The sequence below is a fragment of the Tursiops truncatus genome, chromosome 2, assembly GCF_011762595.2.
Source record: "Tursiops truncatus isolate mTurTru1 chromosome 2, mTurTru1.mat.Y, whole genome shotgun sequence".
Lineage (NCBI taxonomy): Eukaryota > Metazoa > Chordata > Mammalia > Artiodactyla > Delphinidae > Tursiops > Tursiops truncatus.
Window position 1 is genome coordinate 176422704 of NC_047035.1, and position 27310 is coordinate 176450013.

The following is a 27310-nucleotide window of genomic DNA, read 5'->3' on the forward strand; positions in this document are numbered from 1 at the left end:
AGATCCTTTGACATATTTGGTGAACAACGTAATCTGCATACACACTGCAATAATACTCATGGAAAAGATATACCTGCATATATTTTGATATGCCTGCAAATGCGAAGAAAACGGTTTGAAAGGATAAACACCCACTTTTTAACACTTCCGTTAAGAGGAGGAATGGGGCAGAAGGGAGTTTTAGGGCTGGCTTCTGGGTTATTTTCTTCTTTTTCACTTTTCATTCTATGCATTTACTTCTAACTTTTTACAAGGAGAATGTTATGTCTGTAGTTAAAGAATAAAAACAACTAAATTAGGTGTACCAGGTTCACCAAAGCCTTACCCTGAGAACCATGCTTCTGGATGATCCGCCCAAAGGTAAAAGCTGCCACTTAGAACACATGACATATCTGTGCCATTTGTGTGTGTGTGTGTGTGTGTGTGTGTGTGTGTGCGCGCGCGCGCGCGCGCGGGGGGGGGGGGGGCGACCGTGAACCAGCCAAATTCTGCCAATAAATTGTGAGTCCTGTAGGACAGGCACGATTCCATTCGCCTGGAACACGTGTTTCTTGTATTCACTGAATCGTGAGAGGCTGGGCGCAGGGACACATTTGGGGCTGGTTAGGCTACCATGTGGCCGCCAGCAAAGCTCCAGCCTCCGGGCGCGAGCAGCCTGGGCTCGAACAGACTCCTTCAGAATTTCTCCAGGAAACCGTCGGGTGGGTGGAGATGGGCGCTCCGTCCAGCAGCGCCCTTCCAATCTGCTGTCCTGTTTGAGAACGTCGCCTTTCCTTCCCGGAAATGAGCCTTAATGCAGCTAAGGTTGCGCCAGAGGCGGCGCCCGGGCGGGAGGCGGGGCAGGAACCGGGGCCCGTAGCGCAGGGGCCGGAGGCGGGGCCGGGGCCGGACTCGGAGAGCTGGCCGCAGCCGCCAGCAGGGCCCGGCTCCGAGCCTCTCCCGGCTGCAGAGCCCGAGCCGGAGCCGGTCTCGGCGTCGGGTCCGGGACAGGAGCTCGAGCTGGGCTGGGCTGCGGGGCAGCGCGCAGGGGCCCCGCCGGAGTCGCAGCCTCTGCCGGCGTCGGAGTCTGAGAACGGAGTGTCCGAGAGGCCCCGCTGCCACACCGACTGCCTGGAGGTGCTGCTCTCCCGGGCCTTCCGGCGGCTGGGATGGGAGGTGGGCTCGCACCCCTGCATCTTCTTTCTGCTGCCCATGGTTTTGACGGCCGTCCTCGGCGCTGGCCTGATTCACCTGCCCAAGGAAGAAGAAGACGTCGAGGAGCAGTACACCCCGATAGGGAGCCCCGCCAAGGCTGAGCGACGCTTCGTGCAGGGACATTTCACCGCCAACGACTCCAATCTCTTCTCCATCGCCAGGAAGAGCACCGGGGTCAATTATGCTTCCATTCTAGTGGTCTCCAACACCAACTCGCTGCTGGAACAAGAAATCTTATCAGAAATTAGTGAAGTGGACGACGTGGTTCAGGCTTTGACTGTGACACAGGCAAACGGAACCCAGATCCTCTACAATGAGGTGTACTCGAAGAACCAGGGCTACTGTGTACCCTTCCACCCACTCTTGTTCGCCTGGAAAACGAACAGTGTCCTCAACCTGAAAAACATCACCTTCCCCATCTACAGCCTAGCCGGCCAGGTCGTGTACCTGGCCAACATCCTTGGAGGAACTGTGTTAGGCAAGAGCATGGGACTGAGCCAGTTACTCCTGGAGGCCAAAGCCATGCGGCTGCAGTACTACCTGAAGACTGGCGAAGGAGAGGACAGCGAACGCAGCAAGGCGTGGCTGATCCACTTCCTGAACCAAGTTGGCAACCTTGAAAAGAGTCTGGCCTTGAAGAAGATCCAGGTACCTAGCGGCTGGGGCTTTACAGGGAGGCCAGGAGAAGGTGGGAGGGATAAGAAGACTTTTCCAACAGCACTCCCTAATTACTTGATGGAGCCCTTGACTTGAAGCTGGGTGTGTTCTGCTGTATTTGGTCCTTAATCCAACTTTCTTAACATAGCGCACTGAAGAATGCCACAAAAGAATCTAAAAGAGTGGATATATGCCTATGTATAACTGATTCACTTTGCTGTACACCTGAAACTAACACATAATTGTAAATCAACTATACAACAAAATTTTTTAAAAATAAAATAAAAAAGAGAGCTAAGACGTAAAAAAAAAAAAAAAAAGCCAGAAATCTTAAATCCTTGGTAACATTTTGCTGAAAAACACAAATTGTACATCCTCAAGGTTGTTCTGTTCAGTACAGACATTGATCTTAAGGTTTAGTTTGGTTTTCTGGTCAAATTACTTTGAAATTTTTACTTTTAGTTAAAGTCTTTGCTGTTTCTGGGAGCCCCCTAAAATTTGTTTAGAGTTCAGTGGAATAAAAAAAAAAATCTATAAGCAAAAGTTCCATGGTTTTGTTGAAAAAGAATGCTGAGCATTTTAAAAGTAAATTATAGCATAGTGCCAGGCACATGTTAGCTGTTCAGTAATTGCTGGGCTGGCAAACCTAATACTCTGAACAAAACTGGTGAAAGTGAGACACCTTCTGGAAAAAGCCTTTGAATACCCAGTCCTTAATGAAATGATATTTGTGCAGTTAAAATAGTAAAAGATAACAACCTAATAAAAATTTAGAAAAGCCAAAATGTCTATAGTTATCAATGATTTTTTTATATAAGATTCAGATTTCATATATTCAGGAGTTTTAAACTTTAGATTTTTGAAATAAACTTTGGAAAGCATGCCAGAGATTTGTGGGAAGAAGCAAATCTTTATTACCTTCTTTATTCTAAAATCATAATCCACATAGTTTGATTCTTTACTGAATTTTAATGTTTCAGTCAATAAGCTATAGTGTTTCAATATCATTTGTAACACACACAATATCGGAATTAAAAGTTACTTATCTGAGTATCTTTTTGTGGCAGATGGTCTACTTTACATCACTTTCTAGACAACTGGAATTTGAGCCAACTTCTATGACAGTGATCCCCTTGTTTCACTTGGCATACCTTCTAATCATATTATTTGCAATCACATCATGCTACAGGTAAAAGAATTTTATTAGTTTTTTAAACACTAACTTTAAAAAATATTTTATTGTGGTAATATATATGTATATAATGTATACACAATATATGTAACATAAAATGTACCATTTTAAAAACCATTAAAAAACAGTTATTTATTTAATTATTTGGCTATGCCAGGTCTTAGTTGCGGCACATGGGATCTTTATTTGCAGCATGTGGGCTCTTAGTTGTGGCATGCAGGCTCTTAGTTGTGGCATGCGGGATCTAGTTTCCTGACCAGGGATCCAACCTGGGCCCCGTGCACTGGGAGCATGGAGTCTTGACCACTGGACCACCAGGGAAGTCCCTAAAGACCATTTTTAAGTGTACAATTTATGGCATTAATTACATTCACACTGTTGTGCAACCATCACAACTATCTCTTTATAAATATGTTCCATCACCCCAAACAGAAACTGTAACCATTAAGCAATAACTCCCCATTGTCTCCCCCAAGTCTTGGTTACTTTTTAATCTACTTTCTGTTTCCATGATTTTGCCTATTGTAGAGATTTCATATAAGTGGAATCATACAGTATTTGTCCTTTTGTGACTGGCTTATTTCACTTAGCATAATGTTTTCAAGGTTTATCCATGTTGTAGCATGAATTCCTTTTTATGGCTGAATAATATGCCATTTTATGTATATACCACATTTTATCTACTTATCTGTTTATGGGCCCTTGGAATATTTCCGTCTTCTGACTATAGTGAATAATGCTGCAATGAACGTTGGTGTACAAATCTCTGTTTGAACTTGTTTTCAATTCTTTTCAGCATATACCTAGGAGTAGAATTAGTGGGTTGTATGATAATTCTCTGGTTAGCTTTTTGAAGAGCCACCAAACTATTTTTCACAGAAGCTACACCATTTTATATCCCACCAGCAATGTGTAGGTTTTCCAATTTCTCCACATCCTCACCAACACTTATTTTCTGTTTTACTGATTATAGCCATCCTTGTAGGTATAAAGTGACATCTCATTGTGGTTTTGATTTGCATTTCCCTAGTAACTAATGATGTTAAGTATCTTTTTTATGTGTTTACTGGTCATTTGTATATCTTCTTTGGAGAAATGTCTATTCAGGTCCTTTGCCCTTTTTTCTTTTTTTTTTGTCTGTGCCACACAGCTTGCAGGATCTTAGTTTCCTGACCAGGGATTGAACTCAGGCCCTTGGCAGTGAGAGCGTGGAGTCCTAACCACTGGACTGCCAGGAAATTCCCACATTTGCCTATTTTTAATGAAATTGTTTGTCCTTTTGTTGTGTTGAGTCCTATTTTTGATGAGTACTTTATATATTTTAGATATTAAATCCTTATCAAGATATATGATTTGCAAATATTTTCTCCCACTCTGTAGATTATCTCTTTACTTTGTTGATAATGTCCTTTAATGCACAAAAGTTTTAATTTTGATGAAATTCAACGTATTTATTTTTCTTTTTGCTACTTGTGTCTTGGTGTTATATCTAAGAATCCATTGACAAGTCCAAGGTCATGCACATTTACCCTGTGTTTCCTTCAAGAGTTTTATGGTTTTAGCTCTGAAATTTAGGTGATTGCAATTTTTAATTCATAGTTGTATGTGATGTGGAGTAGGGGTCCAACTTAATTCTTGTACATGTGGAAATTCAGTTGTCCAAGTACCATTTGTTGAAGAGACTCTTCTTTCCCAGTTGAATGGACTTGGCATCCTTGTCAAAAAACAATGGGCTGTAGATGTATGGGTTTATTTCCAGACGCTCAGTTCTAGTCCATTGGTCTATATGTCAATCCATATACTAGTACCACTCTGTTTTAATTATTGTAGCTTTTTTATAAGTTTTGAAATCTGGAAATCTCAGCTGTCCATTTTTTTTTCATCTTAAGGTTATTTTGGATATCCAGGGCTCCTTGTGAATTTGAGTGTTGACCTTTCCATTTCTGGAAGAAAACGCCATTGGAATTGTGATAGAGAATGTGTTGAATCTGTAGATTGCTTAGGTGAGCTTGTCATTTTGACAATATTAAGTCTTCCTCCCCATGAACTAAGAATGTCTTTCCATTAATTTAGGTCTTCTTTAGTTTTCATCAATGTTTTGTAGTCTTCAGCATACACGTCTTTCACTTCTTTGGTTAAATGCGTTCCTAAGTATTTCATTATTTAAAACACTAAATGGAATTACTTCTTTAAGTTCATTTTGAGATTGTTCATTGTGCATGGATAGAAACCGCTGAATCCTGTGTGTTTATCTTATAACCTGCAGATTTACTGAATTTGTTTACTAACGTTAGTAGTTTTCTTGTGGAGTCTTTGGATTTTTCATATATATAATCATATAATCTGTGCAAAGAGATAGTTACAATTCTTCCTTTCCAACTTGAATTCCTTTTATTTCGATTTCTTGTCTAATTGCTCTGGCTAGCACTTCCAGTACAATATTGAATATCATTGGTGAAAGTGGGCATCGTTATCTTGTTCCTGATCTTAGGTGGAAAGCTTTCCATTTTTCACCATTGAGTATGATGTTAGCTATGCAGTTTTCATTATTGACTTTATAACTTTGAGGAACTTTCCTTCCATTCCTTGTTTTCGAGTGTTTTTATCATGAGAAGATATTGGAATTTGTCAAATGCCTTTTCTGCATCTTTTGAGATGATCATGTGGTTTTTATCCTTTGTTCCATTAGTGTGGCGTATTACATTGATTGATTTTCCCATGTTGAACCACTCTTGCATTCCTGGGGTAAATCCCATATGGTCATGATGTATAATCCTTTCAATATGCTATTGAATTGTGTTTGCTAGAATTTTGTTGAGGATTTTTGTATCTATATTTATAAGAGGTATTATCTGTAGCTTTCTTGTGATACCTTTGTGTGGAATTGATATCAATGTAATGATGGCCTCATCATATGAGTTAGGAAGTGTTCCCTTCCTTTCAACTTTTTGGAAGGGTTTGAAAAGGATTGGTATTAATTCTTCTTTACATGTTTGGTAAAATTCACTAGTGAAGCCATCTGGTCCTGGACTTTTTTTGTTGGGAGGTTTTTGATTACTGATTCAATCCTTTTACTTGTTACATGTCTGTTGAAATGTTCTATTTCATCTTGAGTCAGTTTAGGTCTTTGTGTATTTCTAGGAATTTGTGCGTTTTATCTAGGTTATCCAGTTTGTTGGCATAAATTGTTAATAGTAGTCTCTTATAATCCTTTACATTTCTGTAAGTTCAGTAGTAATGTCCTCACTTTCATATCTGATTTAGTTATTTGTATCTTTTTTATTTTCTCCTTTGTCACTCTAGATAAATGTTTGTCAATTTTGTTGATCTTTTTCAATAACCACTTTTGGTTTTGTTGGTTTTGTCGGTTTTGTCTATTGTTTTTCTATTCTCAATTTCTATTCTCAATTTATCACTGTTCTAGTTTTTATTATTTTCTTCCTTCTGTTAGCTTTGTGTTAGGTTCTCTCTTCTTTTTCTGGTTCCACAAGATGTCTAAATCCACAAAGTGGTTTGAGATCTTTTCTCTTTTTTAATGTAGCTATAAATTTACCTCTGGGCACTGGTGTCACTACCTCTCATAAGTTATGGTATTTTGTATGTTTGTTTTCATTTTCCTTATAAATTATCTGCCTAGATGTTTTATCCATTATTGAAAGTGATGTATTGAATTTGCCAACTATTACTGTAGAGCTATATATTTCTCTCTACAATTCTGTTAATATTTGCTTCATATATTTTGGGTCTCTGTTTTGTGGTTAATTTATGTTTATAGCTGTTATATCTTCCTGATTCATTGACCTTTTTATCAATATATAGTGTCCCTCTGTCTCTTTTAACAGTTTTTGAAATAAAGTCCATTTTTGTCTGATATCAGTATAGCCACCCCTGATCTCTTTTGGTTACTATTCATATGGAGTATCTTTTTAAATCCTCTAACTTTCAATCTATTCATGTCTTTGGATATAAAGTGAGTCTCTTGTACACAGCATATAGTTGAATCATGCTGTTTTATCCATTCTGACAATATCTGCCTTTTGATTGGAAAGTTTAATTTATTTAGATTTAAAATAATCGCTGACAAGGAAGGACTTGCTCCTGCTGTTTTGCTGTTTGTATTCTGTATATATTATAGCTTATTGTTCTTCATTTCATCCACTTATGCCTTTTTTTTTTTTTTTTGGCCATGCTGCACAGCTTGTGGGATGTTTTCTTTAATACTCATCCTTTTTTTTTTTTAAATTTTATTTTTTTTTGCTGCTCCACGGCATGTGGGATCTTCCCGGACGGGGGCACGAACTCGTGTCCTCTGCATAGGCAGGCGGACTCTCAACCACTGCACCACCAGGGAAGCCCAGCTTGTGGGATCTTAATTCTCCGACCAGGGATTGAACCCAGGCCCAGGCAGTGAAAGCTCCAAGTCTTAACCACTGGACCAGTGAATTCCTGATTTATGCCTTCTTTTATGTTTAGTTTCTATTTTTCTAGTGAGCTGTTTTGATTCTTTTTTCATTTCCTTTTGTGATGGTTTTTAGAGACTTTCTTTGTGGTTACCATGGAGATTCATATAACGTCTTAAATTTAAAATGATCTATATTAAATTAATACCTACTTAACTTTTAACTATGCTGCTTCTATACATCTCTGTCCTCCCTCCCTTATGTTGTTGTCATAAATTGTATGCACTATAACATAGATTTATAGTTATTTTTATGTCATTGTCTTTTAAATTCTGTAGGAAGTAAAAGGTAGAGTTACAAACCAAAAATACAATAATACTTGTTTTTGTATTTGCCCATGTATTTACCTTTACTGGAGATCTGTATTTCTTCATGACTTCGGTTACTTTTTCTTTTTCCTTCATTTCAATCTGAAGGAGTTCCTTCAGCATTTCTTATAAGACAGGCCTAGTGATAACAAATTCCCTCAGCTCTTCTTTATTTGTAAATGTCTTAATTTCTCCTTCATATTTGAAGGAGAGTTTTCTGGACACTGCCTTGAAGTTGATCGGTTTTTCTGTTAACACTTTCAATATCATCCATTGTCCCTTGGCCTCCATGGTTTCTGATGAGAAATCAACCTTGATACTTATTAAGTATCCTTTGTACGTGATCAGTTGCTTCTTTCTTGCTGCTTCCAAGACTGTCTTTGTCTTCATCTTTCAATAGTTTGATTATAGTGTCTCTTGGTGTGGATCATTTTGAGTTTATCCTACTTGGAATTTGTTAAGTTTCTTGGATTTGTAGCTTCATGTCTTCTATCAAATTTGGGACGTTTTCAGTCATTTTTCTTTAAATAGTCTTTCTGCCTTTTTTCCCCTCTCTTCTTTTTCAGGGACACCCATTATATGTATGTGGGTTTGCTTGCTGGAATCTAACAGGTCAGTGAGGTACTTTTCACTTCTTATTTCTTTCAGCCTCTCAGACTCAGTAATTTCAATTGACCTATCTTCAAGTTCACTGGTTCTTTATTATGCCTGCTAAATCTGTTATTGAACATCTCTAGTGTTTTGTTTTTTATTTCAGTTGTACTTTTCAGCTCTAGAATTTTAGTTCCTTTTAAGTTTTTTTTCTATCTCTTTATTTAAATGATCACTTTGTTCATACATTATTTTCCTTATATCCTTGTCAGTGCTCACCTTTAGTTCTCTAAGCTTATTTAGGACAGCATTTTATAGTCTTTATCTACTAGGTCCTGTCTCTGTCTTTCCTGTCAATTTATTTTGTTCCTTTGCCTGATCAATACTTTCCTATTTATTTGTTTGCCTTGGGATTTTGTTGTTGTTGTTGTTGTTGAAAACTTGGCATTTGACTATTATAATGTGGTAACTGGAAATCAGATTTCCTACCTCCCCAGGGTTTCCTGATGTTTGTTTGCTTGTTTGTTTAATACTGTAGTAGTTGATCTTCTTAGTGACTTTCCCAAACTATTATTGCAAAGATTGTATTCCTTGTTTATGTTGTCACTGAAGTCCCGTTCCTTAGCTTGTGTTCAGCTAGTGTTTTGACAGAAATTTCCTTGCATTCCAGGAGCTCTCGCAGTCTTTTCAAAATGGTTGTGTGCCTGGACTCTCCTTCAACACTTACCCAGGGTTATGCCATGACTGGGGATTAGCCATAGGTGAAAAGCTTAGTGTCTTAAGTCCTTTTTGAGCATTATATCTTGCCCTGGGTGACTTTCTAAATTCCCCAGTATACACAGGCACTTGTGAATATTCTAAACTCCCAGAGAAATGCTCCCCAGCTTCTGCCTTAGGCAGTCTTTTGTATGTTTGGGCTGTAATCTTTTGCCCTATGCATGTGAAGTTTGTTTATTCAGTTTGTGGTGTTTCCACCTTTCTCAACCTGAGTTTTGTGTTAGACAAAACAGAGGAGTGCCTTGCATCAGTCCTTCAGGTAGTCCCTAGGCAGTTTAGAACTGATATATAAAATATTACGTGAATAAGGTCTGCTCTGCTCCTTCCAGAAATAAGGACATAGTCCCACACTGGTAACATGGGCTGTTGATGCTTTAAGACTGCTGTTGCTTTAAGACTCTTGTCACTTTAAGACTATGGCCAGTTTAACACATCTGCCACTTTATTGTCACTGCCACTTTAAAACTTCTATCCCACCAGAGAGGGAGGTGAAGTAGGGCATATAAACTCACTACAAACTTTCCTACTGTTTTAAAGGCCCCCTGCCTTTTTTTTTTTTCAGCCCTCTGTAAACTTTTGACTGTTTTCCAGAGATCACAGGGTTGGTTCTGACAACTTCTGCTTGTTTTTCTATGTATCGGTTGGGAGGCAAGAAGTGGAAAATTCTTACTCTACATTTTTCTGATGTCTAGCAGTAAACTCTTATTTTTTAAACCTAATGACTTAAAACAAATTTTGCCCATTAGCAATAGTATGCAATCAAATGGAATAGTAACAAGAACTTTTGGCTGGTTTTGTTTGTTTCGTATATGTTTATTACCTTACATGTTTGCCAGTTATGATTAGTTGTGTCATTTGGAGGCAGATATGCTGATAGAGCTAAGAAACAAGTCTTTATTTCTATTATAAATTTGAACTAGTACTTTTAACTATACAAAAAAGTAAGCTCTAATTTAATTGACATGGGCATCTCCATTGTTCTGGTGTGGAGTTTACTTTGTTAAGCACTTGTTATCTAGGCATTAGGGTTAGTTTGAGCTCTTATGGCCGGAAAGCTAAAATATGAAAAATATAAGCCAAAAACAAAGTAGAATTTAGATGTAGAAAGAACCTCACAAATAATATTATTCTAATGATTCTCACATCAGAGTCACAGAGAGAGCCCTGAAACCACATATTCTGAGGCCCTGCCCTATTGAATCAAGTATCTGGAGGCTAAGTCTGAAAATCTATATTTCAAAAATTTCTCCAACTTATTCTCATAAGTACATAAGTTTGGGGGAAAATGATATAATTTAACTCTCTAGTTTAAGGTGGAGAAAGATGTGAGGCTCCAATAGGTAAAGGGACGTAACCACACCGGGTGCATCTGTAGAGTCAGTAAGCTAATTTATTACTTTGTTATTCTGGAGAGGAAGATCACATCCCTTAGAAAATAAAGAAATGAAAAAAGAAGGAAGGAAGAAAAAAGGAGGAAGAAGGGAAAGAAGGAAGGGAGGAAGGGAGGGAGGGGGGAGGAAAGAAAGCAAAATTCAGCCGTGTTAAAGTTAGTAGGATAAATAATTTTTTAAATTAGTACGGAATCTATAAGGTACCAAGAACTAGTTTGACAGAAGTCTTCTACTGGATAGTTGGTTCTGAATATACAAAGTTATGTCAATTCTTGCTTATCTGTAGCAAATAATTGTGAACAGTAATGCAGAAAATCTTATACTGAAGGCAATTAGAAAATGACCTACATTTGTCTTTGAAGACTTTTTATAACCAACATATTGGACACACAGGACACATGAGGTGTAAACATAAAGCAACTTTATTTTCATCTCCCTCTGTTCCCTTTAAGTTTTGTAGGTAGAGCAAGTTCTTCCTCTGCCCCATAAAAACTGAGGCAGGCCCTGTGACTTTCATTGTCATTCTTAGGTAAGACAGAGTCCTCCAATCAGAATTAAAATGTCCATGTCCATGTAATAAACAAAAAGTGGTAACTTGATTTGAAGCTGAGGTTTCCCCCTCTCTTAGCTGGAGCACACTGCATGGGAAAGCCTTTTATGGGGAAAAAAGGGCTTCCCTGCCCTCTTCTATCACTTCTTATCTTGCTGTACTAGTTCCTGGGTTGGAACATGCCCAAGGAGAAGAGGAAAGGGAAGAGGAAGATTCTCAAGCCATACATGCTGAGTGATGGTCTAATAGATGCTTTTTCTGGGTTTGAATATACAACTGATTTTCCTGTGAGAGCTTTTGTAAGTTCCTTGACATCTCTCACTCCCAGTTCTCTGTTATCACTGAGAATCTTATCTCTGTTCTGGGTGCGGCCTCCTAGACAGTCCCTAAGATATCCCCATCCTGCCTGTCTCACACACTTATATATGAAAGTTATTCCTTGCCTACATGCATTTACCTCATACAGAACCATTATTCAAACACATTTTGTGGTTCCATATTTACTGTCTTGCAGTGAAGTCATTTAAACAGTAGTAAGACTTTCTCAAAAGGTATACTCCAAATTGAACTTCATTCTATAGTAAGTACTGGTATGTTGAGCTTCCAGACTATTTCAAAATTGTCTGACATTTTGGAAACGACAAAACTTACACCAAATGTGAGATCAATTTCAGAAAAAAATCCGGAGAATCTTTCGGATTCAAATACACTGTAAACTATTCTTTAGTCTTGATAGACATCATTATCTTTCAAGGAAGATGTGGATCCCTCACCAAGCGTATACATAGATTGTATTCTAAGTGGGATGATTTCTAATTTAGCCTCCCCTTAAATGAATAGAAAATTCAGAAAATTGGCCATTTTGCTGCCAGTGATGCCTAACTGCCTGAGCATTGGAATCATATGAAGACATTTTTAGACACTTGGATTCTGCAGCTTCTCTACAAACCTATAGATCAGAATCTGCAGAGCTGTGTTCCAGGACTGTAGGAATCTAAAGTTCTAAGACTCTCCTAAGTCATTCTGATAAACTGCTTAACCAAGGTCCTTCTTGGGGACTAGAAAATCTGCAAGTGTGTTCACCAAACAGTGCTCTACATTCACATCTTCCCTCCATTGCCTATTGAACATTAAAATAAAGGTCATTTAGAAAAAGTCAACACAGCAACTAGTCAAAGTCAAGTCACTCTGGCCAATAAAATACCTCACTCCCCCATCCTCTGAAAAATGTACACCAACAAAACCCAGAAACCTGAAAGAGGGAATGGGGATAAACATGTCACCTGTAGCTTTCATCCTCATTAATCTTTCTGATTTCACAGTTCATCTGTGTTGCTTTCTTATCTTAAACGCCTATAAACCAGTATTGTTACTTTAAGAAGTGTTTGTCGTAACGAAGACATTTACTTTCGCTCTGGAGTGGGACTGTGTGAGTGAGTGTGAGTGTGTGTGTGTGTGATCTTTGGGCCTGACCCTCACTGACAGCATCAGCAGCTTGAGAAAAAGTGAGACACAGGCACAGTGTAGGTTCTTTTTTTTTTTTTTTTTTTGGTAGTAATAAGAAAGTTTAGCTATTTTAATGTGGTCCTGCCTGAATAAGGTCTTTAGTTATATTCTTGCTGTTTTGGAATCAGTAGCTCCATTGGCTTAGTTGACTCTCCCAGTTTTCAAACCAGACTTAGTTTCTCTCTCCTGCTAAAAATATCTAGAGGCAGGTATCAGTCATTTGTTTTGGAGCAGTTAGCAAATGAGTAAAGTAGAAAACCAGAGGCTGTTGTCAGTATTTTAAAATGTAAAGTCATGAGTATTGGGAGGAAAAGTGTTAAACCCATTCCTTAATTGCTGTGTATGTATTCCCATTTCTGTTGGTCCAACCAAGAAACAGGCATAGCTTGTGTTACTCAAAATGGAGTACATATCACATATTTTTTGCAATTAGTAGCCACTTCTCTAGAGCCCACTTCTCCATCAGAGGAGAGTATGAAAATCTTTTAGAAGGAGGCTTTACTTTTTTTTTTAATTTTTATTTTTTTTAAACAGCAGGTTCTTATTAGTCATCAGTTTTACACACATCAGTGTATACATGTCAGTCCCAATCTCCCAATTCATCACACCACCACCACCACCACCCCACTGCTTTCTCCCCTTGGTGTCCATACGTTTGTTCTCTACATTTGTGTCTCTATTTCTGCCCTGCAAACTGGATCATCTGTACCATTTTTCTAGGTTCCACATATATGCATTAATATACGGTGTTTATTTTTCTCTTTCTGACTTACTTCACTCTGTATGCCAATCTCTAGGTCCATCCACATCTCTACAAATGACTTGATTTCATTCTTTTTATGGCTGAGTAATATGCCAATGTATATATGTACCACATCTTCTTTATCCATTCATCTGTTGATAGGCATTTAGGTTGCTTCCGTGACCTGGCTATTGTAAATAGTGCTGCAATGAACATTGCGGTGCATGTGTCATTTTGAATTGTAGTTTTCTCTGGGTATATGCCCAGTAGTGGGATTGCTGGATCATATGGTAATTCTATTTTTAGTTTTTTAAGGAACCTCCATACTGTTCTCCGTAGTGGCTGTATCAGTTTACATTCCCACCAACAGTGCAAGAGGGTTCCCTTTTCTCCACACCCTCTCCAACATATGTTGTTTGTAGATTTTCTGATGACGCCCATTCTAACTGGTGTGAGGTGATACCTCATTGTAGTTTTGAGTTGTATTTCTCTAATAATTAGTGATGTTGAGCAGCTTTTCATGTGCCTCTTGGCCATCTGTATGTCTTCTTGGGAGAAATGTCTATTTAGGTCTTCTGCCCATTTTTGGATTGGGTGGTTTGTTTCTTTAGTATCGAGCTGCATGAGCTGTTTATATATTTTGGAGATTAATCCTTTGTCCGTTGATTCGTTTGTGAATATTTTCTCCCATTCTGAGGGTTGTCTTTTCGTCTTGTTTATGGTTTCCTTTGCTGTGCAAAAGCTTTTAAGTTTCATTAGGTCCCATTTGTTTATTTTTATTTTTATTTCCATTTCTCTAGGAGGTGGGTCAAAAAGGATCTTGCTTTGATTTATGTCATAGAGTGTTCTGCCTTTGTTTTCCTCTAAGAGTTTGATAGTGTCTGGCCTTACATCCAGGTCTTTAATCCATTTTGAGCTTATTTTTGTGTGTGGTGTTAGGGAGTGATCTAATCTCATACTTTTAAATGTACCTGTCCAGTTTTCCCAGCACCACTTATTGAAGAGGCTGTCCTTTCTCCACTGTACATTCCTGCCTCCGTTATCAAAGATAAGGTGATTGTATGTGTGTGGGTTTATCTCTGGGCTTTCTATCCTGTTCCATTGATCTATCTTTCTGTTTTTGTGCCAGTACCGTATTGTCTTGATTACTGTAGCTTTGTAGTATAGTCTGAAGTCTGAGAGCCTGATACCTCCAGCCTCGTTTTTTTCCCTCAAGATTGCTTTGGCTATTTGGGGTCTTTTGTGTCTCCATACAAATTTTAAGATTTTTTGTGCTAGTTCTGTAAAAATTGCCATTGGTAATTTGATAGGGATTGCATTGAATCTGTAGATCGCTTTGGGTAGTAGAGTCATTTTCAGTATATTGATTCTTCCAATCCAAGAACATGGCATATCTCTCCATCTGTTTGTTTTATCTTTAATTTCTTTACCAGTGTCTTATAGTTTTCTGCATACCAGTCTTTTGTCTCCCTAGGTAGGTTTATTCCTAGGTATTTTATTCTTTTTGTTGCATTGGTAAATGGGAGTGTTTCCTTAATTTCTCTTTCAGATTTTTCATCATTAGTGTATAGGAATGCAATAGATTTCTGTGCATTAATTTTGTATCCTGCAACTTTACCAAATTCATTGCTTAGCTCTAGTAATTTTCTGGTGGCATCTTTAGGATTCTCTATGTATAGTATTATGTCATCTGCAAACAGTGAGAGTTTTACTTCTTCTTTTCCAATTTGTATTCCTTTTATTTCTTTTTCTTCTTTGATTGCTGTGGCTAGGACTTCCAAAACTATGTTGAATAATAGTGGTGAGAGTGGACATCCTTGTCTTGCTCCTGATCTTAGAGGAAATGCTTTCAGTTTTTCACCATTGAGAATGATGTTTGCTGTGGCCTTTATTATGTTGAGGTAGGTTCCCTCTATGCCAACTTTCTGGAGAGTTTTTATCATAAATGGGTGTTGGATTTTGTCAAAAGCTTTTTCTGCATCTATTGAGATGATCATATGGTTTTTCTTCTTCAATTTGTTAATATGGTGTATCACATTGATTGATTTGCATATATTGAAGAATCCTTGCATCCCTGGGATAAATCCCACTTGATCATGGTGTATGCTCCTTTTAATGTGTTGTTGGATTCTGTTTGCGAGTATTTTGTTGAGGATTTTTGCATCTATATTCATGAGTGATATTGGCCTGTAATTTTCTTTTTTTGTAGTATCTTTGTCTGGTTTTGGTATCAGGGTGATGGTGGCCTCATAGAATGAGTTTGGGAGTGTTCCTTCCTCTGCAATTTTTTGGAAGAGTTTGAGAAGGATGGGTGTTAGCTCTCCTCTAAATGTTTGATACAATTCACCTGTAAAGCCATCTGGTCCTGTACTTTTGTTTGTTGGAAGATTTTTTTTTTTTTTTTTTTTTTGCAGTACACGGACCTCTCACTGTTGTGGCCTCTCCCATTGTGGAGCACAGGCTCCGGACGCGCAGGCTCAGCGGCCATGGCTCACGGGCCCAGCTGCTCCGTGGCATGTGGGATCTTCCTAGACCGGGGCACGAACCCATGTCCCCTGCATCGGCAGGCGGACTCTCAACCACTGCGCCACCAGGGAAGCCCCTGTTGGAAGGTTTTTAATCACAGTTTCAATTTCATTACTTGTGATTGGTCTGTTCATATTTTCTATTTGTTCCTGGTTCAGTCTTGGAAGGTTATACCTTTCTAAGAATTTGTCCATTTCTTCCAGGTTGTCCATTTTATTGACATAGAGTTGCTTGTAGTAGTCTCTTAGGATGCTTTGTATTTCTGCAGTGTCTGTTGTAACTTCTCCTTTTTCATTTCTAATTTTATTGATTTGAGTCCTCTCCCTCTTTTTCTTGATGAGTCTGGCTAATGGTTTATCAATTTTATTTACCTTCTCAAAGAACCAGCTTTTAGTTTTATTGATCCTTGCTATTGTTTTCTTTGTTTCTATTTCATTTATTTCTGCTCTGATCTTTATGATTTCTTTCCTTCTGCTAACTTTGGGTTTTGTTTGTTCTTCTTTCTCTAGTTCCTTTATGTGTAAGGTTAGATTATTTGAGATTTTTCTTATTTCTTGAGGTAGGCTTGTATAGGTATAAACTTCCCTCTTAGAACTGCTTTTGCTGTATCCCATAGCTTTTGAATTGTCATGTTTTCATTGTCATTTGTGTCTAGGTATTTTTTGATTTCTTCAGTGATCTCTTGGTTATTTAGTAACATAGTGTTTAGCCTCCATGCATTTGTGTTTTTTACATTTTTCCCCTGTAATTCATTTCTAATCTCATAGCATTGTGGTCAGAAAAGATGCTTGATATGATTTCAATTTTCTTAAATTTACTGAGACTTGATTTGTGACCCAAGATGTGATCTATCCTGGAGAGTGTTCCGTGCACACTTGAGAAGAAAGTGTAATCTGATGTTTTTGGATGGAATGTCCTATAAATATCAATTAAATCTATCTGGTCTGTTGTGTCATTTAAAGCTTGTGTTTCCTTATTAATTTTCATCTTGGATGATCTGTCCATTGGTGTAAGTGAGGTGTTAAAGTCCCCCACTATTATTGTGTTAGTGTCGATATCTTCTTTTAGAGCTGTTAACAGGTGCCTTATGCATTGAGGTGCTCCTATGTTGGGTGCATATATATTTATAATTGTTATATCTTCTTCTTGGATTGATCCCTTGATCATTATGTAGTGTCCTTCCTTGTCTCCTGTAACAGTCTTTATTTTAAAGTCGATTTTATCTGATATGCATATTGCTACTCCAGCTTTTTTTGATTTCCATTTGCATGGACTATCTTTTTCCATCCCCTCACTTTCAGTCTGTATGTGTCCCTAGGTCTGAAGTGGGTCTCTTGTCGACAGCATGTATATGGGTCTTGTTTTTGTATCCATTCAGCCAGTCTGTGTCTTTTGGTTGGAGCATTTAATCCATTGACGTTTAAGGTAATTATCGATACGTATATTCCTATTAACATTTTCTTAATTGTTTTGGGTTTGTTATTGTAGGTCTTTTCCTTCTCTTGTGTTTCCTGCCTAGAGAAGTTCCTTTAGCATTTGTTATAAAGCTGGTTTGGTGGTGCTGAATTCTTTTAACTTTTGCTTGTGTGTAAAGGTTTTAATTTTCCATCGAATCTGAATGAGATCCTTGCTGGGTAGAGTCATCTTGGCTGTAGATTCTTCCCTTTCATCACTTTAAGTATATCATGCCACTCCCTTCTGGTTGTAGAGTTTCTGCTGGGAAATCAGCTGTTAACCTTATGGGGGTTCCCTTGTATATTATTTGTCATTTTTCCCTTGCTGCTTTCAATAATTTTTCTTTGTCTTTAATTTTTGCCAATTTGATTAGTATGTGTCTCACAGTGTTTCTCCTTGGGTTTATCCTGTATGGGACTTGCTGCACTTCCTGGACTTGGGTGGTATTTCATTTCCCATGTTAGGGACGTTTTCGAGTATAATCCCTTCAAATATTTTCTTGAGTCGTTTCTCTCTCTCTTCTCCTTCTGGGACCCTTATAATGCGAATGTTGTTGCGTTTAATGTTTTCCCAAAGGTCTCTTAAGCTGTCTTCATTTCTTTTCATTCTTTTTTCTTTATTCTGTTCTGTGGCAGTGAATTCCACCATTCTGTCTTCCAGGTCACTTATCCGTTCTTCTGCCTCAGTTATTCTGCTATTGATTCCTTCTGGTGTAGTTTTCATTTCAGTTATTGTATTGTTCATCTCTGTTTGTTTGTTGTTTAATTATTCTAGGTCTTTGTTAAACATTTCTTGCATCTTCTTTTTTTTTTTTTTTTTTTTTATTTATTTTTTTTTAATTTTATTTATTTATTTATTTATGGATGTGTTGGGTCTTCGTTTCTGTGCGAGGGCTTTCTCTAGTTGCGGCAAGCGGGGGCCACTCTTCATCGCGGTGTGCGGGCCTCTGACTATCGCGGCCTCTCTTGTTGCAGAGCACAGGCTCCAGACGCGCAGGCTCAGTAATCGTGGCTCACGGACCTAGTTGCTCCGCGGCATGTGGGATCTTCCCAGAGCAGGGCTCGAACCCGTGTCCCCTGCATTGGCAGGTAGATTCTCAACCACTGCGCCACCAGGGAAGCCCTCTTGCATCTTCTTGATGTTTGCCTCCGTTGTTTTTCCAAGGTCCTGGATCATCTTCACTATCATTATTCTGAATTCTTTTTCTGGAAGGTTGCCTACCCCCACTTCATTTAGTTGTTTTTCTGGGGTTTTATCTTGTTCCTTCATCTGGTACATAGCCCTCTGCCTTTTCATCTTGTCTATCTTTCTGTGAATGTGGTTTTTGTTCCACAGGCTGTAGTTCTTTTTGCTTCTAGAAGGAGGCTTTCATACTTTTTGTTAGCCAGATACGTATTGAACCAGCTTTGAAATACAGGAGCTATTTAGGATCATGTTTAGGGCTAACTGGAGTCACAGGTGGGTGAGAAGACAACTGGATATAGGTACTTCCATTTGCTGTTGCGTTCCATTCACACTCCTTTGAAGATCAGAGTGGAATTAACCATCTGCAGTGTTTTAGTATATCTTTGTGGTCCTGAAATGCCAGTCAGTGGATTTGTGCTTGGCTAGATGTGTAAGAATCAACCAGTATAGTTTGATAAAAGTACAGATTCCCAAATTTTCTGTCTCCAAACTCCCTTTTTTTTTTTCAGCTGGTCTGGGCTAGTGCCTGGAAATTAAACTTCTCCAGCAGACAGGTATGAGAATTATTGCCCAAGAGGGCTCTGTATAGGTGTCCAATTCAAGAATGTTATGAATTGCTGGAATTTCAGTATGGAAGCTACCACTACAAGTTCCATGATTTTTCCCTCCAAATTTACAGGTGTGACTGTATACGAAACAAAATGTGGGTTGCAGCCTTTGGAGTGATTTCTGCTGCCTTGGCAGTGGTGAGTGGCTTTGGCCTGATGTTGTACATTGGGGTGCCATTTGTGATCATAGTTGCAAATTCACCATTTCTTATTCTAGGTGAGGCTGCACATTGTGTGTGTGGGGGTGTGGGGTGGATAATGGAAGGGGATTGTGTTACATTAAGCAGAATAAGTATATTTAGGTGGCTCTACAAGTCCAAAATGGGGCATCAGGAAAGAAGAAAATCAGATGGAATTCTGAGTCTTTAGAGTTAGAAAAATCTAGTACCCCAAATGGAAAAACACAGACCAGGGACATGAACAGGCAGTACACACACACACACACACACACACACACACACACACACACACACACACACACACACACACACACACACACACACACACACACACACACACACACACACACACACACACACACACACCCAAACACACAAAATCCAAAATACTAGTCACTGAAAATATAAGAAAAAATATTTGACCTTTCAGTAAATCAAGGGATACAAGTTAAAACAAAAGTGAGACACCTTTGTTTTCTTTTCTTATTAATGAATATTAGCAAGATTAAAGGTTTGGGGAATGTTGTATGCAAATGAACACTCATGTTCTGCTGGGGGAAGTTTGTAAATTGGTGCAGTTTTAAAATACAACTTTGCAACAGATCAAAAGAGTTAAAAATTTAAAAGGGAATACCTTTGACCTGCCAACTCCACTTCTAGGAGTTTGTCCTAATTATTGGACAAGTGCTCACAAAGTAGAACGTGTATTTCATTTCAGTGTGATTTAGAATAGGAAAAAACAAGAACAACCTAATCCCATATCGACATGGGATCGGTCCACTCAAACATAGCATATTAAAGTTTTGGAATCCTATTCACTCTTTAAAAAGAGGTAGATATAAAGTGTTAAATGAAAAATGCTAGCTATGAAACAAGATGTTTAAAATAGATATACAAATATATGTGTATATTTGTATAGAGCAAATTCTGGATGGCTATACTTAAAATATTAGCAAGGATTATCCCCGAAGGGTGGAATTACAGTTGTTTAAATTTTTTCTTTGCATTTTCCTGTACTTTCAGGATTTATTTTACAATAAGCATGAGAAGATAAATATGTTTATATTTTGGAAAGTAGGCAACTTGGAAGAAATAATATTTGATTTCTTAGGGGAGACAGTGGAGGAAACCTTCCTAGTACACACTCACACTTAAAATATAAGAAAGCTCTCAGTGTTCCCACAGTCATACATAACTATAGTTAAAATCTATGCAACCGATTTAATATAAAGCATCTTCATACTGTCTGTGTATACAGTGAAGTATGAGTGTAGGGGTGTGTGTGTGTATGAGTGTGTGTGGGGGGGGGGTTGTGATTTCAGTAACTCAAGAAATATACGAGGACAATTTTTGAACAAGGTTCTATAAAGAAAAAACTGGTTTTTAAATACCTAATAAATATCAATGAGTTTATTCATCGTCCTTAGTACCTCTGATTCTTCCCTTTTGTTCAGCTGCATACAACTGAAATCCACAAAGCTGGCAGCAGGGGGAGTGTCGGGATGCAGTTTATGACACACTACGTAAACCTGTGTCAGTGTAGGCCCTCGTACCGCATGTTAGTTCCAAGTACTGATTTTGTATCAATGTACACAGGAACAGAGGTGTACATGAATGAAAGCAGTAGAAAGCTTGAGGCAGACGAAATTTGTCTGCAACATGCTCATGCTGTCCTTTGTAATCCCATTTCTTCTCTGTGGTCCTCCTCTCCTAGCCTTCATTGATGGTTTCAAAGTCCTCAGATGTTCTCCTGTCCTCTTTATTCCAAACCAGTCAGGAAACGTCATTGTGGAAAAGACTGATTACCTTAGTAGGCATTTAATATGTAAAGGATTCTTAATATTTACTTTGGTGCATATTTCTGATCTCAAGAGAGCCTGCATTTTATTGTGATAATGCCTTAACCTGGGCAAGTGAAGTTTGAATGATAGCCTTCTGGGTATCAAAAACAGAGTAGCAGGAAAACTGCATTTGTGTGTGTGTGTGTGTGTGTGTGTGTGTGTCTATAAACTATGGGGTGCCTCTACAATCAGCACATTGATAGCTAGATGCTAACTGTAGAACAGATAAATCCAGCTCATATTTTAAGCAACAGTATGTTGGCTCAACATTAGTGCACTAGAATAAAATGGTTTATGGGAGAAAATGATCTCTCAGGTATTCTAATGGAGTCAAGGATACATTGCTAATCCCACTTCACCTAACACCCAGCAGCCAGGTTTCCTGACTCATCATTGAAACACCCTAAATGATGACTAGGAGTGGAGTATACTGTGCTCTGTGCAAATAGGAGTACGTGCAAAGCACAGAGCTACTACAGAGCAAGGAGCGATAAGTTCTGTTGTGGATTCAGAGGCAACCAGAGAAAGCATCACAGAAAGAAGTATCAAAACACAGATTGAGCAAGATAAATAAGACCTTAAGAGATGGACAAAGAAATGGTGTGAACTGATCTGTTTAATGTTTAATGGATGTTCATATGTATGAAGATTCTGTTTCTTTTTTTAACAGGCGTTGGGGTCGATGACATGTTTATCATGATTTCTGCCTGGCAGAAGACCAACCTCATGGATAGCATAAAAGAACGGATGTCCAATGTCTATTCAAAAGTGGCAGTGTCCATTACAATCAGCACCATCACCAACATCCTGGCCTTCTATACAGGAATTATGACCTCTTTCAGGTCCGTACAATACTTCTGCATCTATACAGGAACAACCCTTCTCTTTTGTTATTTTTATAACATCACCTGTTTTGGAGCATTTATGGCCCTGGATGGTAATAGAGAAGTAGTTTGTCTATGCTGGTTGAAGAAACCAGAAACTCCTGACCAAAAATGTTCCTCGTTAAAAAAGCCCTGCGGCCTCCCATGTAATTCTCTCCGAGACAAACATAAAGCTGATATCCGCCCAATGAATTTGTTCTTTAGAGACTATTTTGGTCCTTTTCTCACAAGCACTGAGTCCAAGTTTTCGTAGTGCTTATATACATTTTGTACATCATAAGTAGTATATATGGGTGTTTCCAAGTGCAGAAAGGTTTAGACCTCTGAAATTTGGCAAGTGATGACTCCTACATCACACCGTATTTTAATGTAGAAGAAGAACATTTTTCAACTTATGGTCCCAGGGTTATGCTTATTGTTACTGAAGCTCTTGACTGTTGGGAAGGAGATGCTAGGCAAAAATTGGAAAAATGTCTTGTAGATTTTGAAAACAGTGACTATGTAGATTAAAATCTTACAGAGTTTAGATTACGAGAATATGTGAAATATATGGAAAACCACCATCACGATGTAAATGATAACTTTTGTAAAAAATATTCCCAATTTTGTAATAGATTCTCCACTTTTTATGTATGATATTAACATTACATCATCACAGGAAATCATCTGTTCCCTGGCCTTCATTCAGACCATGGGTGTTTCTTCTTCAACCAATAAGAAGCTGATGTTACTCCAGTTCCGAGACATGGCCGAAAAGTGTGAAATTCCCCTAATGGTGTATAACCAGGCGTTCATATATTTTGATCAGTATTCTGCAATAGTAGAAAACACTGTTTGAAATGTAATTGTTGCCTCAACACCTATGTTCATTGTTTCCTTACTGTTAATCCCTCACCTGCTGTGTTCTTTGTGGGTAACTTTTGCTATCGCTTCTGTGATTTTGGGAGTAACGGGTTTCATGGCATTCTGGAACATCAATCTTGATTCCATATCCATGATTAATCTCGTCATTTGTATAGGGTTTTCTTTTGATTTTTCTGCCCACATTTCCTATGTATTTGTTTCCAGTTCAAAGCCCTCAGTAAACCAAAAAACCATCGAGGCGTTGTATCTGCTAGGCTACCCTGTGTTGCAAAGTGCAATTTCAACAATAATAGGAGTGTGTGTCTTATCTGCAGCTAAAGCATACATCTTCAGGACATTTTTTAAGATTATGTTTCTTGTTATGGTATTTGGAGTTGCTCATGGCCTAATTTTTATTCCGGTATTCTTAACCTTTTTTTGAAAGTTTGACTAGTCACTAACCAATCAAAGACCAATTATAGAATTCCTGATTGCCCCAATCCAATCTGATAAAAATGTGCTATTAAGAATAGTCAATAAACTAAAAACAAAGGGATGTTTCCTTGGTGTGGAGATCCCATTTTAAAATGTTATTTAAAATATCCTGAGAAAAATTAATTAGTCTTACATTAAAATATCTTTGCTAAATTAGGAAGTGTTGTCATCTTTATTATGGTCTATACAATCAAGCATAAGTATAACTTTCCAGTTATTTTTTCCTTTTATTTCATCATTAGTAGTTTATGCCTGGAATTCAGATATTTTATGTATTATGCTATAAATGGAATATTATTTTCATTGTACTTCCCATATGCATTATTATGTAAAAGTGCAACTGATTATTATTTATTCTCCTAGTCTGGGGTTTTTCTATGCATGTTCTTAGTGCTGTATTTTGCTGAACTGAAGTTTTTAAGTTTTGGAATCCAATTTATCATTTTTTTAATGGTTAGTGTTTTCTGTGTCCTCTCTAAGAAATTTTTGCCTAATCCAAGATTACAAAAAATTCATCTATGTTTTCTTCTCAAAGCTAGTAGTTTTATTTTTACATTTAGGTCTATAATTCATAGACCCATGTTTGTTGGGAAGTATGGATAGAGGTTCATTGTCTTCCCATTATAGTTATCCAGTTGTCCCAGCAGCATTAGTGAAAAGACTGTCCTTTCACCATAGGGATTAATTTGGCACCTCTGTCAGAGAATCAATTGACAGTTTATGTGTGGCTCTGTTTTTGTGCATTGATCTGTTTTTCTGTCATACCACACTGCATTGATTACTGAAGCTTTCTATTAATTATTGAAATTAGGTAAGGTATCCAACATTTTTCCTCTTTTCCAAATTGTTTTGGCTATTCTAGTTTCTTTGCATTTAGATACTAATTTTAGAATCATTTGTCAATTCATCAAAAAAAAAATCTGGGATTTTTGATTGGGATCGTGATTGGGTTATGGTGAATCTACAGATCAATTTGGGGAAAATAGATATCTTAGCAGTATGGAATCTTCCAATCTGTGAGCATGGTTTATCTCTCCATTTTTTATATCTTCTTTAATTTCTCTCAGGCATGTCTTATAGATTTACATGGATTTACTTCTAAGAACATTAATTTATTATATCATTGTAAATATTTTAAATCCCCTTTCCATTTTTTTTACTAGTACATAAAAATAAAATTGGTTTTGGTATACCTACCTTATATTGTGTAATCTTTTTAGGTTCATTTTTTAGTTCATGTAGAGTTTTTTAGTTTCTCTAATAGTTTTTATCTATGCAATTATGTAAAGGTCACATAAAGACAATTGTGTTTCTCCCTACATAAACTTTATCTTGTACTTATCTTATTGCACTGGCTTAAAATGTCCAGTAAAATGTGGGAAAATGTACTGAAAGCAGACATCATTGCCTTGTTCTCAACTTTGTAAGGAACGTGGTTAATATCTCAGGCAGTATGATTATTACCTGGAAGTTTTTCATAGCCATCTTCTGTCAGATTGTGGAAGCTCTTTTCTACATATAGTTTTCTGGGATGTTTTAACATGAATGGGTATTAAATTTTGTCAAATAATTTCTGTCCATTGACTGAGATTATCATGTCTATTTTTCTATCTTAATCTGTGAATGTGACAATTTATATTGAGTGATTTTCTAATATTATACCAACCTTGCCTTCCTAGGATGACTCACACTTAGTCGTGGCATGTTATTATTTTCATATATTGCTGTCTTTGTTTTGTTAATATTTTGTCAATGGTATATGTTCCTGTGTTCATGAGGCATATTGGTCTACAATTCCCTTTTTTGTGATGCCTTTCTCAGGTCTTTATATCAGGGTTATGCTGCCCTCAGGAAACAAGCCAGTAAATATATATTCCTCCTCTTCTCTTTTCTGAAATATATGATGTATGGTTGATATAATTCTTTCATTTCTTACTTAAATGTTCAGTAGAATTCACCAGTGAAGTCTTCTGGGCATGGAGCTTTTCTGGGAAGGATTTTTATTTCAGATTCACTTTCTTTAACAAATAGAAGGACATTCAGATGTTCTTTTTCTTCTAGGGTCAATTTTGGTATGTTTGGTTTTATAAGGAATTTGCCCATTTTGCTAATTGGCTAATTGATTATTTTCTTACCATTTTAATGTCTAGTGATGTCCCATGTACAGTTCTTGATATTGGTAATTTGTATTATGTACCTTATATTTCTTGATCAAGGGATTATCAATTTTATTAAATTTTTCCAAGAACCAGCTTTTGGCTTTATTGATTTCTTTTATTTCTCTATTTGCGACTTGATTGCCACACTCTTTATTCATTCTTTGAGTTTAACTTTCTCTTCATTTTCTAGCTTTTTAAGGTGGTAGGATAAGTCACTGATTTTAACATTTATTCTTTTCTAAGAAAGCTTTTAATGTGATAAATTTCCTTCTAACTAGTCTTTTAACTATCCACAAATTTCTATATGAGGGGTGTTCATTATCGTTCATTTCGAAATAAGCTCGTGTTTTCCTTGTGATTTCTTCTTTGACCATGAATCAAACAATACCTTTATTTTCTCTTCATCATTTAAGAATAGTTTAACTAAGCGGTCCCCAACCTTTTTGGCACCAGGGACCAATTTCATGGGAGACAAATTTTCCATGGGCCAGGGAGGGTGGGGGATGGTTTTGGGATGATTCAGGCAAATTACATTTATTGTGCACTTTATTTCTATTATTATTACATTGTGATATATCATGAAATAATTATACAACTCACCATAATGCAGAATCAATGGGAGCCCTGAGCTTGTTTTCACTTGCCACTCACCGATAGGGTTTTGATACGAGTCTGCAAGCAATTGATTTATGATGGTCTCTGTGCAGTCAAACCTCTCTGCTAATGATGACCTGTATCTGCAGCCGCTCCCCAGCGCTAGCATCACCACCTCAGCTCCACGTCAGGTCATCAGGCATTAGATTCTCATAAGGAGCACGCAACCTAGATCCCTTGCATGTGCAGTTCACAGTAGGGCTCGCGCTTCTATGAGCATCTAATGCCACTGTTGATCTGACAGAAGGTGGAGCTCGGGCGGTAATGGGAGCAATGGGGAGTGGCTGTAAACACAGATGAAGCTTCACTCGCTCACCCGCTGCTGACCTCCTGCTGTGTGGCCCAGTTCCTAACAGGCCACGGACCTGTACTGGTCTGTGGCCCGGGCATTGGGGACCCCTGGTTTAACTGGATATAGAATTCTAGGTTGAGAAGATGTTTTTCTTTCAGCCCTTTAAAAATGTCATTGCATTGTCTTCTTGATGCAATGCTTTGATTAGAATTCATCCTTCACTGTTATTTTTTTTAATTAATTTTTATTGGAGTATAGTTGCTTTACAATGTTGTGTTAGTTTCTACTGTACAGCAAAGTGAATCAGCTATATGTATACATGTATCCCCTCTTTTTTGGATTTCCTTCCCATTTAGGTCACCACAGAGAACTGAGTAGAGTTCCCTGAGCTATACAATAGCTTCTCATTAGTTATGTATTTTATACATAGTATCAGTGGTGTATATATGTCAATCCCAATCTCCAATTCATCCCACCCCCTTCCCTGTTTGGTGTCCATATGTTTGTTCTCTATGTCCGTGTCTCTATTTCTGTTTTGCAAATAAGATCATCGACACCATTTTTCTAGATTCCACATATGTCTGTTAACATACAGTATTTGTTGTTCTCTTTCTGACTTAACTTCACTTTGTATGACAATCTCTAGGTCCATCCATGTCTCTACAAATGACCCAACTTCATTCCTTTTTATGGCTGAGTAATAGTCCACTGTATATATGTACCACAATTTCTTTTTCCATTCCTCTGTTGATAGACACTTAGGTTGCTTCCATGTCTTGGCTATTGTAAATAGTGCTGCAATGAACATTGCGGTACATGCG

At 37.7% G+C, this 27310-nt stretch overlaps 1 protein-coding gene across 1 annotated transcript; it reads left to right on the forward strand.

Moving 5' to 3' along the window:
- The first annotated feature begins 645 nt into the window (after positions 1-645).
- Positions 646-25635, forward strand: PTCHD3 (patched domain containing 3). The gene is given in 6 exon segments (XM_033852536.2): positions 646-1842; positions 2919-3040; positions 19214-19359; positions 21833-22291; positions 22294-22624; positions 22626-25635. Coding segments are annotated over 6 exon segments (2823 nt in total). The 5' UTR covers positions 646-783; the 3' UTR covers positions 23332-25635.
- The last annotated feature ends 1675 nt before the right edge of the window (positions 25636-27310 follow it).